The 16,600-nt window shown below is 39.1% G+C and overlaps 1 protein-coding gene across 1 annotated transcript in view; it reads left to right on the plus strand.

The window, feature by feature from the left end:
* The first annotated feature begins 646 nt into the window (after positions 1-646).
* The window catches only part of PSME4 (proteasome activator subunit 4), a 97,498-nt gene continuing 81,544 nt past the window's right edge, over positions 647-16,600 (plus strand). Inside the window, exons 1-3 of the mRNA XM_063301527.1 lie at positions 647-1,101; positions 12,263-12,403; positions 13,565-13,681. Coding sequence (XP_063157597.1) covers positions 881-1,101; positions 12,263-12,403; positions 13,565-13,681 — 479 coding nt within the window. The 5' untranslated portion in view covers positions 647-880. The remainder of the gene's footprint in view (positions 1,102-12,262; positions 12,404-13,564; positions 13,682-16,600) is intronic.

Raw genomic sequence — 16,600 nt, forward strand, 5'->3', positions numbered from 1 at the left:
CTTTTCCTTCCAGCCTCCCAACTTCATTTCCCGGTTTCCTCAGGCTTTGTTTTTTCCTCAATAAACATCCCCCTTGAAGCTTCCCAGTTCCCCACCGGCTGCTCGCATTCATCCCCCTGCCGATTCAATCCACCCTCCTTTCTCTTTCCTTCTCCTGCCTTTGGGATTCATCAATTTACCAGCTCCTCTTCAAGGAAATTTGGCTGACTTGCTTTTAAAGAATCACCTCGGGCACCTAATTTTCTCTCGCCTCTCCCTTCGCGAGTCATACCTACAATCTCCGTAGGAGCCGGGTTCTTCCCCCCTATTATTTTGGCACACGCATTTCCACAGTTGATAGGCGTTTTAAAACCACCATCCTCGCAGCCGGGGAGGATATATCGGGACCGCTACGTCCGTTGGAGCGGCGAGCTCGCGCTCCTTCCTCCCCGGCGAGCGCGCAGGAGGGACGCCGCCGCTCAGCTTCAGGACTGGGAGGCCGGCAGTCGCTTTGGGATCGCGCCCGCGCCCCCTTCTCTCCTCTCTTCAGCCTTGCGCCTCGTCAGTCTCGCGGTTCTCCTTCCAGGGAGCTCATCCTCGTCTCCTCCCCCTCCCTCGCAGCGGAAGTGACCTCCGCGTTGCCCGCCTGCTCTGCCAGCAGTGCTGGGCGGTAGCAGCGGGAGACGGCGACAGCAAGGTCGGCGCTAGTTGGTTCGTTCGCTCTGTTGCTTCGTCACCAGGCGCCGCTATGTGACAGACGCCCGAGGCAGTCAGGTTCGGTGGCCAGGCTGCCAACAGCCGGGCCGAGCCGGCGGGCGACGCAAAGAAGCAGTGGCGGCAGCGGAGCCTTCGGGGCGGCGGGAGGCAGGCGGTTATCCAACAGGACAGGAAGGAGGCGGCCATGGCTATGGCCGGCGTCGGTGCCGAGCCGCCACCGCCGCCGCCCCTACCGCCTTCGGCAGTACAGAAGGAACTGATGTACAATAAGCTGCTGCCCTACGGCGACAAGCTGGAAGCCGAGGCCAGCTACCTCCTTGCCCAGATCAAACTGAACCTCAGCCGGGCTGTTCAGCTTCAGGAGCTTTGGCCCGGCGGCCTCTTCTGGACGAGAAAGCTTTCCACGTGAGTGTGGTCGGAGATGGGGTGGAACGGGCTGCTTTTTGACTAGAGACGGACGGGTGATCGTAAGACGGAGCGCTTTCCTTTCCTTCCCTTCCCTTTTGACTCGGAGTGTAATATTATTCGGTGTTGACACACTCCCTCTGTTACTAAGGCTCGGGGCCAATGCTGTCATCAGCCCCGAAAAGACCAGCCTGGCTGGAAGTCCACCCTTACCCTCCAACCAATGCTTCCCACCCCCCTGAATCCGGATGTTTGCATCAAAGCAGTATTTTCTTTCCTTTTTTCTCCCGTCTTGTCAGTGAGTCTTCCATTTACAATAACAAGGGGAGGAAAAAGGAATTTAGGACATGTGCATTAAGTAATTAATACTCTTCTATAGTAATAAGAAACTAACAGAAGGTCATGAGGGTATTTTCTTGAGAATCGTCTGATTTTTTCATTGAAGTAGGTTTAGGATTTAAGACTAAGAATCTGAGGATACTCCTTTCTTTGGTAGGCATGAGCATTTGCCCCTAGAAAGATTTTGCTCTGTTTGCATGCTCATGTGTGAAATATATACATTTATTTCTTTTTGGAAATAAATTGTATGGATGTCTTCATTATCACTGTTTTTTAAAAAGAGGGTAGTAGAGATTGGTCTGGTACAAACTGAATGGTTATACAGCTATACCATTCCACCTTTGTCAACATTTTGTCAGATCTATTTGAATTTTGAACTCCTTTCTCCTGGAGAGCTAGGGATGGGTAAGTTTATTTTTTTTAAAAGAAGTAGTTATAATCCATTCTACAAACAAAAGTGTATTTCGCAGACATCTTGGGAAACTGTAGTTAAATACTTACAAAAGCAGCTCATCTGAACAACTGAAAAGAAACAGAGCTGTGTGAGTGACCAAGCCTGGAAACAATAACTTTCTGTTGAAGATGGGTCAAAGGGTGCTTGATCCTCCCTTTCCAGAAGCTCTGTTGAGTTTTTCGTTCCTACTGACAATTTATAACTTAAAATAAATATCATCTGGTTTAGAAGATTACTATTCTGAGCAAAAAGGAGTAGAGTGTAAAACAATAATTGGCTCTGCCATATATTCTGGTCACAAAACTTTACTTCTGTAAATTGAATAAAATTGCAATTTATTCCAAATTTGGCACCTAAAACAATGGGCGGTGTATTTTTAATTAGATGAAATTGTATGACACCCATGTTCTGGAGTTCCTTGTACTAAGGATTACATTATGCTATTCTCAAGTAGTGAGCTTAGTTCCATACCACATGGTCTCCCATTGTCTGCGTTACTTCAGCTTCTTCAGAGCTTTGTTTAGTGGTATTTATGTAAGTGACATGATCAACTGGAGGAGGGGTTATAAGTAGTTGTAAGGTTGCAGCTTGGCTCTTGAAGTGACCTTCTGACTGGGGTATGTGCTGGAACCTTTTCATGGGAATAAATTGCCATCACCTCAGCATGTGCAACTACTTGGGTGAACTAATGTTTGTGAAGTGTCATCTTTCAAGGCTGGTAAGCCTCAGTTGGACTTTAGAAAAATGGTTTGTGTTAGCTTACAGTATTAATGGTAATAATTTATTGGACTTTCTAGTATGCACATAGTGAATCATACACTACTCATTCCTAAAAATAGTTTATTCTTTTCGAGACTAGGGTACGGGTTTTGTTCAGTGACTTCAGAAGATTCATGCATCTATTGCTGCTTTTTGAAGCTGTGTTATCATATAACAATACTTCTAGCTCCAAAACAGACATTTCATGTCATTACAGCGAACAAATCTAAGAAGTTCTCTTGTTGAGGTAGTAACAAATGTTTTATTTATAAACAATTTACTCAAACCTCTGTAAGGGCAAAAGCAGTTCTTCAAATTAAAAACTTCTTTGTTTTTGCAGAATGATAAAATACTTTTGACCTGTTATTATGCATCCTTCATGAGTATAAAAGAGATGAGTTTATAGTAGTTTCCTGCTACTTATGAAGAAAACTAACATTAATCTGTGATTTATTTATTATTTACTAGGCTTGTATTTATTTTTTTATTTATCAAATTTGTCACCACCCATCTCTTCCCACCAGAGGGACTCTGGTCGGTTTACAACAAAGTCAATTAAAACAGCGGGCCTTCTCTGTGGTGGCCCCTGCTCTCTGGAATATCTTGCCCCTGGAGGTGAGGCAGGCCCCTTCACTCCTGACCTTCCGGAAGGCCCTGAAGACCTGGTTTTGCTGTCTTGCCTGGGGCGGGAAAGTGAATAACCATTCTTGGGGATGACTCGCACCCTAGAATCCCTCCCACCAGCCTGGATTTTATTTATTTATTGTGTTTTGTCATAATTGTTTTATGTGATTTTACTGTTTATGTTTTATGTGGGATTTTATTGTAAACCGCCCAGAGTCCCTCTTCTGGGGGAGATGGGCAGTGGCTAAACTTGAGTAATAAATAAATAAATAAATAAAAACAGTAAATATAAAACACAAATACAATATATAAAAATATAAATACCATTAATAAATATAAAATAAGGATAGGAATAAAATCCAAGCAGCAAGATCTAATTCAGTCCATGTGCGTGAGGAGCTCTCTAAGGTGCCAACCATCCCCACGCAGATCTACTCCCTTCTCTGTCCCAAGCAAGATGTCAGAGCCAAATCTTCAGGTTCCTCTGGAAGGCCAGGAGCAATGGGGCTAACCTCACCTCCAGGGGTAGTGTGTTCCACAAGGCGGGAGCTACTGCAGAGAAGGCCCGCTTCCTGGACCCTGCCAAACGGAATTCTCTTGTAGACGGGGTCCGCAACATGCCCTCTCTGCAAGATTTGGTGGGACAATTTTATACTACTCCACTCATGACTGGCTCTTGATATAGCTAATGTTTGTACTAAATATATTTATTTACAAAAGCTAGTACTTAGACAAGCCAATACTTATATACCTGCTTGCAGTGGCCCTGATGACAGGCTGTTCCTAGTTAGGCTAAACTTCCTGATACTTCCTAATGTGTCTAGATGAAAAGATTGTAGCCCTTTACCAAGGGCGGCTACCCAGGTTTAGGAATACAGAAAGAAAGATGTTTCAGATCTTCCTGATCCTTCATAGAAATATGAAACTTTAATGTTATGGAAATCCTAAAACAAGGATACAAACAAAAGTTGTATAACCTTGCAACTTTGCATGTGTGGAAGTTTTAAATGAGAATTCCCTTCTTAAACCAATGAAGTCAAATCTCTATAACATGGATTTATTTTTGGAAAAATCATATTGAGGGAAGCCAATAATCTCACACAGAATTTGAAGTCAAATCAGTACAATCAGCCTAGCTAAACTTATTACCTGACAGAATAAGATTTTGGTTTCAATAGATATTCAGGGTTAATAGCAGAGAAGATTATTAGGCTCTCTGCTTGAATGCTGCTAGACAGGCCCATCTCAATGTTGCTTTGTTTCTTTTTCTTCCTTTTGAACACTATCTTCAATTTTATAGAATAGAGAGAATAAATGCAAATCTTTGGATTTACTGGCTATTGCTTGGTCCAATCAAGAAAATGCTTATTCTCTGGTGTTCTATATCTGGTGGCAAATCAAAAATAATTGGGTAACTAAATCCATCTTTCTAATGATTTTTCATGGAATGATAAAGGTGTAGTCTAGTTTTCAGTTGTACCATTGTAAAAATAAGATTACATGGGAGAGGCTTTCTGGAGAAATGGAAACTTAATTCTGTTTATTTTGGCTTTGCAGCATGCCACTTTACCAGATAGTTCAGTGATATTCTGTCATAATAAAAAGTGGGTCTTGGTTACAGCTGGGTTCATACAACATGCTAAACCATAAAGCATGCAGTACAACCATACAGGTGTGATTTGCAAATCAAATCTGCAGATCACTTGCTGGTACTTAGACTGTTGAGATTGATAAATCTTCTCTGAGTAGGTAATTTCTGATTTTGGTTTTTACTTTTAATAACAAATGTTTTCTTTTTCAGTTCTATTTATTATGCTGTTAATCTAATCTCCCCCTTTTTGTGGGAGATGGGCAGTAATAGAAATTTGAAAAACAAACAATAAATAAATCTGCCTTACCCATGCAAAATATCCAGAGCATCTTGGAGGAGGCTGTTGGCATTCTCCTCTCCAAGCGCTGATTGGGTCAATGTCTATTGAGCTTTAACAGTGTTGTACAGTAATACTGAATTGTTTGTTCCTTTATCACATCACTTAACATGTATACTGATAGTTTTTAGTGTCAACACAGAATTATACATGGAACGCTAAGAAATGAGCAGAATTATTTGCTATTACAGGTAGTCCTCGACTTAAGACCACAATAGGGACTGGAAAATTCATTGTTAAGTGGTGTGGTCATTAAGTGATGCATCATGCACCCGCACCTGACTTTACCACATTTTTTGCAGCAGCTGTTAAGCAAATCATATCATTAAATGAATCACACAGTTCCCCATTGATTTTGCTTGTCAGAAGCCAGCTAGGAAGGTTGCAAATGGCAGTCATGTGACCCAGAACTCTGTAACCATTGTAAATACATGCTGGTTCCCAAGTGCCCAAATTTTGATCATGTGACCACAGGGACACTGTGGCAGTTGTAAGTGCGAGGGCTGGTCGTAAGTCACTTTTTTCAGCGCCATCATAACTTTCAATGCTCGCTAAATGAATGGTTGTAAGTTGAGGACTACCTATACTCAGTGCTATATGCTGAGAAAGGCTGAAAGCATGGTTTTATAAGATAGTTCCTGGTATTTTATTGGTATTCTGATAAAATTATAGAGTCCTTAGAAATGTCTCTGCACAGCAGATACATATACTTTGTTTCTTAAAAAACAGAGATGAAATACAGCTTGTTTGATTATTAACAATAAGATATTTATTTATTTATTTAAATTTATGTCACTGCCCGTCTCCCCCAATGGGGGACTCTGGGCAGTTTACAATATTGTCCTTTAGGCTTTGACATGACTGCATAAACATCAATCTTGGAAAATATCCTTAATGAACACTCAGCATTCTTATACAATTGCATATAATAAAGATGATTCTTACAGATCAAATTCTTATTTAAAAGAAAGTAGTAACATGTCTGTGATCATAATAACCAAGTTTGTATAACGGGATTTGTTTGTCAAGGCGCCTTGGTTAGTTTCTATTCCATTGCTCTCCCAGCAATGGTAGAAAAAAGGTTAGGTATGCTGGAGAAGTTAATATTCTGTATAAATCTTGAACTTGTCATTGTAAGTGACTTTGTTTACAAGAAAGATTCTTAGAGTTACATTGATAAATATAAAGTTGCTCACATGGTTTCCTTACAAAGATGTTTTGAACTTGAGTAGATATAGCGTGACATTACTTCTCCAGTATCCATCTGGTTCTGCCTCACTGTGTTTACAGCAAGTTGTGTTTTCACTCTAATAGTTATGTACGAATGCTGTCACAACATGCTGAAGCAGTGCCCAAAAATTTGGTTTGGCTTCTCAAAAGTCCTGTGACTCTAGAAGATAACCGTATTATCGTGCCATAGCATGTTGTAATTGTATTTTAGTTGTCATTCTGTTATTTATTAATTTTTTATGTTTCTAAGATGAAGTAATGGAATTACTGAATTTTTAGTGTTTGAAAAAATAGAATTACTAAATTACCTGTATTACCAATTTCAGTTTCCAATGTCAATTTGTGGTCAGATATTTAAAATTTACAATGTAAGATTTATGAGCTCTGTGTTGTTATGATAAAAGCCCTGACTTTACACAGGCAGTAGAGATCAGCCTGCAGTCAATAAAGATTTTACAATTAGTTGGGCAACGTGAAGTCAAGATGCATACAAGGAGTTATAAGGCCAAGAAAATGGCTTGGTCTGGATATTTGAATATTAGGGCCTTGGAATATAGGAGCAGATTCATTAGAGTTTATACAAAAATGAGCTCTAATCCACAGCAAGCAGAGTTCTTAAAACTGAGTCTTAAAGGATATACAACTTTTACTTCAGATGGTGGCTGCTCTGAGAGGAAATGATAAAGTATAGTCTCATTCTCTGCTTTTGAGGCTAATGACATCATTTGGCGCTATAGAGATATACCATACGGCTTTCGTGACCTGAGCTGTTTTTAATTTCCAACACTGTACTGAAGCATCAGAGTCAAGATTCATGATGCTGTTTAATAGTTTAAAATCCAACATGGGGTTGCACTTGTCTTCCTTATTTCAGTGCAGATACTACAAATGTTGGAGGTACTTCTTAAGGTTATTTATTGTATTTAATATTATATAGTACTTTATAATACGAATGAGGGTAAAATGATGAATTAATTTGTGTGCCCCCTATGATAAAACTAATAAGTAGTTGGTAGCACTGAGTGTGCCAACTTATTAATGTAATATCAAATAGTTACCCTATCCTATTCTTTTATTTCCTTTTTGCACAGTCAGAGCCCTGTCAGTAGTTGGTTCCACAGCTGGTTTATCCGTGCAGAGCAGGACTGAGTTCTTGTAGGGCTCAGGGAATGCTACATGAAGCTTTGGGGTGCCCTGTCCCCAAGAAGCAGGACCAGATATGTATTGCCTGGCTTAAAAGAGTGCAGTCAGGAAGCGTGGCTGAGTTTGGAGAACAAGAGACTAAAGGAGGGAATCCCAGTTCTTGTAAGTTGGAGAAGTTGGTGTATAAACACCTGACCACCACTACCACCCAGAAAATTTTTTTGACACCCCTGGCCAATGTCAGATCATTGTCAGAACTCAGTCCCACTTTGCCTGGTCAAGCCAGCAGCCATACAATTAGGTTGCCTCTCCCTGCAACTGCCAGGTTTATCCCAGTGTTCAGATGGAAGAGAACAACCTGCCCAAATGGGCTGTAAAACTTGAAAAGAAACCGCAGGCCAGCAAGGCATCTGGTAGCTCCAGCACTCTATTCTGCAAGACCAGATTCCATGGAGTTTCTGCTCAGCCATTCTCTGTCCAGATCACAGACCACCCTGCCCTCAAACCCAGGCCTTGCTCTTTCTGCTTGTCTTTAGCCCAGCTATATAACTTTCCTAAATCCCTTGTCCCTTGTCCCTGCAACATGCATGACCCCCTGCTTTCCTCATGGACCAGCCACTTCCAGGACCTCCCTGCTATGAGATCCTCTGTTCTGCTCACAGATAACCTTTAACCCCACTCCCAAGCCCTGCTGCTGACCTTTAATCTGGCTTTACCCTGCCAGCTTGCCTCCAGCTCTGCAGCCTGTACAGCCCCTGCTCATTTTGTGGACCAGAGATCTGGCTTCATGACCCCAATTTGCTCATGACCCTCCAGAGGTTCTTAACCCACAATTAGAAAAGCCTTGTTCTAGTATATAACAAAGGTGAAGACTCCCTTGGGAAGGGAAGTAAAAGCTCAACTCCTGGTTACTACATGGACACATCCATGTAGTTTTCTTGGCAACATATGGACAGAATTTACTGTTGTCTTCTTCAAGCAAATTACTTATAAACAGATCACTTTAGGTAATCTCTTGATTATTAATTCTTATGTACATAGGTTGAATTGGCAGTACTTAAGAGCAGAGGGTGTATCTAAATAGAAAAATATAATTAAGGTATCTTTATTTTTAATTATTATTTTCTAAATATATATTTTAAAATAGACTCCATATATCACAACTCATGCTCCTTGATGGTTAACAAATCTTGTTAGAATAAACAACTTCCTGTTAGTTAAAAACAAACATAGCTAGGAATAGGAACTGATGTGCAATGTTTCATGAATGTTGAAACTCTATTTAGAAACTACTCAGTCTGACTCCTCCCATTCACTTTTTGATGTGACAGAATGAAGAACAAGAAATCACTCTGCCTGAAGGGAACAGCAATTTGTCAGCATATTTGAACACTGAGATTCCTGTTCTATGCCCTCCTATAAGGGTTCAGTGTTTGTTTAATATGGTGAGCATGCAGCCATGAAATTAAAAGACGCTTGCTCCTTGGGAGGAAAGCTATGGCAAACCTAGACAGCATATTAAAAAGCAGAGACATCACCTTGCTGACAAAGGTCCGTATAATCAAAGCTATGGTTTTCCCAGTAGTAATGTGTGGCTGTGAGAGTTGGACCATAAGGAAGGCTGAGCGCCAAAGAATTGATGCTTTCGAACTGTGGTGCTGGAGAAGAATCTTAAGAGTCCCTTGGACTGCAAGGAGGTCAAATCAGTCAGTCCTACAGGAAATCAACCCTGACTGCTCATTGGAAGGGCAGATACTGAAGCTGAAGCTCAAATACTTTGGCCACCTAACGCGAAGAGAGGACTCACTGGAAAAGACCCTGATGCTGGGAAAGACCAAAGGCAAAAGGAGAAGGGGATGGCAGTGGATGAGATAGTTAGATAGCATCACTGATGCAATGAACATGAATTTGAGTAAACTCCGGGAGACAGTGGAGGGCAGGCCTGGCATGCTATGGTCCGTAGGGTCACGAAAAGTCGGACATGACTTAACGACTGAACAACAACAACAACAACAATGCACATAAGAACATTTTATCAACACAGCTGATACTAAGAAGTAAATGCTGAGCCAAATAACATATGTCTAGTGTATACGAACTGCAAATAATGAGTACTAAAAACAGAGAAAAGGACATTTCAAATAGCAGTTCTGCTCCATTATCATTTTTTGAATTAATGCTTCTAATCCCTCTACATTTTGGTGGAGGTCATAACTGTCCCCACAGATAGTCAAAAATGAATACATTAATCAGACTTGCTAGTTGAAATAACATGTACCATGTTCTTACAATAAAAGGGTCAGTTGTATTTTATTTTCTTCCTTTGTTGTATAGTTCCAATCATGCTTTAATGAGTAAAATATCTAAATGTTGGGCAAAGATTTTTTGATGAAAACCCTATAAAATATTAACTAGAAACACAAATATTCTGATATTAGAAAACATTGCAGATGAATGCAGAGTCAGCTTTTGTTGTCTCTTGGATCACAGTTGTGATTTGCAAACCTAAGAAGTTCAGAATATTTGCTGCTTCACAAATTTGCTGACAATAAAAAGTTGGTTTCCTATTATCTAACTTACAAAAAAATGCCCTTCAAAATGAGTTCACATATTTAGGATAAGCTATAAGCTGTTATTTTAAAGCATGTTTTGAAATATTTAATATTTCATGGCTTTTTATGTTGGTCCTCAACTTGCTGTTTTACTAAAAAGTGGTGTGTAAAAGCCTTCATTGACAAAGCCAAAATGGATGGTGGATATTGTGAGTCCATCTGGTGATGATCATGACACATGAAATAATGCAATTTGGAACGTAAGAGGAGTATATATTAATAATGAATTAATGAATGAAAGGAAAGGAAAGGAAAGGAAAAAAATAGGGGTATTGTGTGCCTGTGAAACTTAAAGGAAGAGGAAAAATGTAATAGACTGAGATGAAGGTAGCCTAATCTTGAGGAATGGGATTGATTAATACATTCAAGGAAGTTAAATACATATTAGAATGGATGACTTATTGTCATCAAGATTGCTGTGGCTGCATATGGAAGTAGGAGTTCATAGGCTGGCGATAGTTGGTTGTTATGCTTTATTGAATGGTGATACTGGAAGAACCAGTATCACCATTGATAGTTGTTGGAAATACTATGCAGTTGTTGGAAATACTATGCAGTATTCTGAATTAATGCAATGCAAGGTTTGGGAGTTTGCTTTTGGTTTTGATTAAGTGGCATGCATGGATAAGTAAAGCAAATCACATCTCCACTGCCCTGAGACAAAAACCAGATCAAACATGTGACCACCCATATGTGCTGGGCTGTCAATGACTTGGGAAAGGTCCGTGGTTGCCATGGGGGCCACAGACTCCTGATCCACACCAGACTCAAATGTCACCAGGTGGTGAATTGAAATTTCCAAGCACCAACAGCCTCACTACCAGTGCCAGCTCCACTAGCCCCAGCGCATTGCTTCCAGCCTTCAGGATTCAACATTACTGTCATCCAGGGCTGCTGTGATGATCTCCTGCCACCTCCACAGCTCTCCTCACTGCCTCCAGAACTGCTGCACCCGCTGCAGCTACCAGACTTTGCACCGATTCTATCTATGGTCTCTCTCCCTCTCTCCATGACCTCCTTTGGGTGTACCTAGGGCTTTGCAATGGCCAGGGAGCCAGTAAGTACCATACTGTCCCCCTAGTTCTCCCCCTCAATGCCAGAGGATTCCCGCACTACTACAGTGGTTGCAGGGGGCCAAAAAACAAAACAACAAAAAAACTCAAAGCATCCACACCAGCCCCCTCAACACACTGCCCATCTGGTCACCAGCTTGACATCTTCTACAAGATAGAAAGTAGAGGTGTACAGTTCAGATCTTTCCTCTTCCACAGACTATTGATATATGTATGAATGTGAGAAAGTTTATTGTGTTTGTTGACTTAGAGAAAGCTAATGATAAAGTGGAGAGTTTGAATTGTGGAATGTTTTGCTTCAATATGCAGATGACTAGTTGATTGCTGAATGTGATAAGAGCAGTACATGATGGAAGTAAACCATGCTTGAGAATTAATGGAATGGTAAGTGAATGGCTCAGCATTGAGCAAGGAATGAAACAAGAATATGTTGTTCAATGTATTTATGAATAAATTCAAAAAGAGTGTTTGTGGTAACCTTAGGGGTGTGTTGGCTTGTTAGAGATGCGAATGTACTGTATATAAGAAATCATGGTGGATGAAGCTGATGAAATTCTCAAAAAGAGAGAAGTAACAAGTTTAAAGAAAAGGCAATCTATGATGTAGTGTATGGGCATGATGAAATAAGGATATTTGTGTAAATAGTATGGTGTAAAGAACAATGAATGACAATGTAAACTAGATATAGCTATATTTTCTTCTTTCTCTTCTCCTTTTTAATTCTTCTGGATTATTATTTCTTATCCTTTTTCTGTAGTTTGCATATTGCGTAACCCCAAAGGGAATACACTAATAGGTCTGCATGTAGATACGTATGTAAGTTGTCTTGACCTGAGTTCATTATGAATTATTTTATTACTCCCAGTGTTCATTTTTTCTGCTTTGCTATTTATTTTGATTATATTTACCTCTCTTTTTTTGGCATTGCATACACTACCATGAGGACTATAATAAAAAGAAATATCTTACCTACGGTATTTTTAATTTTTTTTATTACAGGTATCTCCGGCTCTATGGGAGAAAGTTTAGTAAAGAAGATCATGTTCTTTTCATCAAGCTGTTGTATGAACTAATAACTATTCCAAAATTGGAGATCAGCATGATGCAAGGTTTTGCTCGACTTCTGATAAACTTGCTGAAGTAAGTTTTGCTTTTGCTCATTCACTTATATCAATAATAATCCATGGCTGAAGATATGGATAATTAGTGTTAAAAACTAAGCGGTTCAACGAATTTTGTCAGATTTGGTTGGTATTTTGCTCCTGACTTCATGCTGGCCTTATAAAGATCAGAAATAGCAAAAACTTAACTAGGCTAAAGCAGTAAGTGTCCTTGCTTTTCTCCTTTGGTTTCCAAAGTAAGTATTTAAAGGTTTTGTTTTCTCCTAAGTTTGAGAAAAGTTTAGAGATTTAGTCATATAGTTGTACAGCCTTGCAATTTCAAAATGCATTAAAAACCAACCATTGTATATCTCTAATTTTTACACTTATCCTTAGATATATATTCTCATTGTATTTCTGTTTCCCGAAATTACACGGATTTGGGAAGAAAGTGTAGAAAAGGATTTTGCTAAGCAAGGAATTATATCAATGAACATGTGCCAGTTTTAATCCAACATTGATATCTCAACCAGAAATGATGGAGATGGGCTGTCAGATAGTGTTGTAGTTTTCTAGTTTTACATTTCTCTTTCTTTTCCCTGTTAGTTATCCATCAATCTAGTAATAACTTTTTTTTATCCTGCCTTTATTACTTTATAAGTAACTCAAGGTGGGGAACATACCTAGTACTCCCTCCCTCCTCCTATTTTCCCCTCAACAACAACCCTGTGAGGTGAGTTGGGCTGAGAGAGACTGCCTGGCCCAAGGTCACCCAGCCGGCTTTCATGCCTAGGGTGGGACTAGAACTCACAGTCTCCTGGTTCCTAGCCCGTTGCCTTAACCACTAGACCAAACTGTTTTGTTTGTTTGAAAGTCTGATTAACAGGTAATTCTGATTAATCTGGTTTAGCTGACACCATTGCAAGTGTTAGATCTGGATCCACAATTTTAAACAGTTACTCAGAGAGACTTTCTTGGAATATTTTAGATTACTGACAACCTAAAATATTCTAAGAAAGCCTCTTTATGTAACTATTTAACTCTGTGTAACTGTGTAACTCTTCTGTGAAGAAGAGCTGATGTCATAATTGGTTTTTTTGTTGTAGGTATGAAATACCCATTCATACCCCTTTGAAGGGTATGAAATGGGATGTGAGTAATAATTCAAATTCAATTTATGTATGTGTTTTTTTTAACTTAGAAAAAAAGAACTTCTGTCAAGGGATGATTTAGAATTGCCCTGGAGACCACTTTATGAAATGCTGGAACGTATATTGTATTCTAAGACAGAACATCTTGGATTAAATTGGTTTCCAAAGTAAGTTTTTAAAGGTTTTTTTTAATCTTCATAATATTTTCACACTATTCTTAGGTTGAATTGTGTTGCATGTAATATACATGTTTCTTTTCACTGATCTGAATCCAAAATAAATTTAAAATAATTTCATTTTTCTTTTATAGCAGAAGTTCACTTCTCTTATCTTTTTTCATTTACTATTTGTGGTTCACAAATAAGCAACATGGTTATATTTCATTAAAGGTATACTCTAGCTAGTAAAAAAAAAATGGTAGTTTTCCCAGATCTGAGCTACAAAAATCCAAGCAGCCATTAAATGGCAGCAAAAACCTGAATAAAGTTATTTGTGGATTTTTATAGTACAGATCTGATAGCCCTATTTTGGAGGAAATATTCAGTGTTTATAAGATTTGAATGAAAACTGACCATTCATAAATAGAAAAGTACATAATCCCTGTGCAAACACTTTGTAAATTTACCGGAGGGCCTAATAATGATAGGGAATGTGGGTATGTACGTACTATCCCAGCAAATAAAAACCTCGTTTGTGCTTTTTACTCAGTGTGGATAGGTCAAAGATTTGAGGAATCAGAACCATGGGAGTTAGAACTGCATTTGCCCATATTCCTTCCATGCTTTTAGCCCTTGTATGAGTAGACTGAATGCCTGCACAAAACTATAGTCTATCCACTTTTGGAAGCTAGTGCTGTGGTAGAGAAGAGGCATATCTTAGATGCGCTTTGCATGTGTGATGGCCAAGCTTTAATCCATTGCATCTTTAGGTAACAGCATTATGGATTGTAAGGCTAGAAAAGTCCTTTACTTTAAGCCCTAGATAGCTGAGGTCAATCAAAGCAGATGTTACTGAGTTAGGTTTATCTGATTTAACATGTAACATTGCTTATATCTACCTTTATGAGGAAAATTCCTTTCTCAACTTTGAATGGCAGGGGTTTATCCCAATAGTAATTTTGCTCCTAGAATATTTAGCTGTTCAATGCTAGGGGCAGCGTTTCAAACAAATACATTTCTAGCCTTGCTGCTGCTTGCAGTCTTTTAAACAGAGATGCTAATAATTGAGTCTTGTACTTATTTTGCAAGGCATGTGCTTACTCCCAAGTTGTGTTCTAAGTTAATAGTTTAGGACTCAGTCAGGCAAACTGAATTAAGAAATGCTTACAATATTTTCTGTGCTTAGTCTACCTTTGAACAACAGATTCCCAGATAAAAACTGAAAAGGGACCAAAGGGAAGGCAATAAATCCCAAAGCAACATTTTCATTTTTAAGGCAGGCTCGTTTAGAAATTAAATGGTGCAGTGCGACCTTTTCTCTCATGGTGTTCTGACAACATTGCTTACATTTTATATTTCACTTTGGGTGAATTTGGAAGAATGAATTAAAAATAAAAGGAATATGAATAATATCACTGATTTTTTGTGGCTTTAAAATTATTTTGTTTAAAATGCTACAATTGCCTTTTTTCATTATTTTGTTTTAAAATCTTTTTTCTTTATGTTCAGTTCATGTCGACCAGGCTTGTCTTCACCTAAAACATTTGTGCTTAATGTTTTACATAGGTGGTAAGGACAATTATTTTGCTTTTATTTAGCTCTGGCCTTTGTGTTTTCTTTGTGCATGGCCTGTTCAGTTGTAACATTTGTCACATACATGTAACTTCTTGCATATAAAACTGAAGAATCCAATGTTAACATTACACCACAATTTATGGGAATGTCGCACTGTATTTAAACTTAATTACAATAAAATGTATTGTGTGTGAAGTGGCTGAAAATTATAGCTATTTGCTAATGCCTGTTAACAAATAAGTTACAATTAAGGTGCCTAAAATAAATTATACTTTATTTTAGGCATAATTTGCACAAAGTTTTAGAAATGCATGAATTTAGTTTAATACATAGGTTGGTTGAATGACTAAAGATGTAAGATAAGAAAGAGTTCTTTGAATTTAAAATAATGTTAGTTTATACTTGCAGTGCAGTTTGTGTTAACAAGTATAATACACGCTAACTTCAATAGGATGTACATTAGGATTCCAGTGTTAAAATACAATTATTTACCATTGTACAACAGATTCTCTGGTGGGAAAAAAATAAAAATAAAGAATTTAGACAAATGCTCACTCGCTGCATTCACTCAGCTTGCTTAAGCTAGTCAGCCACTAACTCAGTCATATCTTCTTACCACTGAAATTTGTATAACAAAATCACATCACCTGAGCCTAGGATTTGAGAATTCAGGGATTGTGACCACTGTCTGGTATCCAGGAGAGTATTGGCAAAGCTTCACTACATCTGTGGTTTCTTTAGTATTCAGCAGGCAGTATTGGGCATGGCTTGGGTGCTGCAGTCAATCACTTTTGGAAGTTTGGCAGCAGGTTTTGTGATTGAGTGCCTTGCATTTTCAGCCAGTCACACTCCCTTGCTGCCATCTTCCTTGGAAGATTAAATAAGTGGGTCTTGAACATAGCCCCTTGATTGACTCGGTTTTTGGAGCTGCACAATGATAGACTTAGGGGAAAAGAGTGGGATTTACAATTCCCATAGGAAAACAACGTGGCTTATTTATTATATACAGGTAGTCTTCACTTAATGACTGCCCTGTTTAGCAACCGTTCGAAGTTACAGCAGCACTGAAAAAGTAACTTTATGACCAGTCCTCACACTTAAAACTGTAATAGTGTCCCCATGGTCACATGATCAAAATTCAGGCGCCTTGCAACCGGTGGGCATTTATGACTGTTTGCAGTCACATGATTGCCATTTGTGCACTTTACAGTCAGCTTCCAACAAGCAGAGTCAGTGGAGATGCCAGCAGTGAAATTGCAAGTCACAGTCACGTGATGTCTCACTTATCAATCCACAGTGACTTGCTTAACGACCTCAGCGGAAGTGAGGTCATAAGTCCGTCATGGTCATGTG

This window comes from Candoia aspera, chromosome 1 (assembly GCF_035149785.1).
Source record: "Candoia aspera isolate rCanAsp1 chromosome 1, rCanAsp1.hap2, whole genome shotgun sequence".
In the NCBI taxonomy this organism is placed as follows: Eukaryota; Metazoa; Chordata; class Lepidosauria; order Squamata; family Boidae; genus Candoia; species Candoia aspera.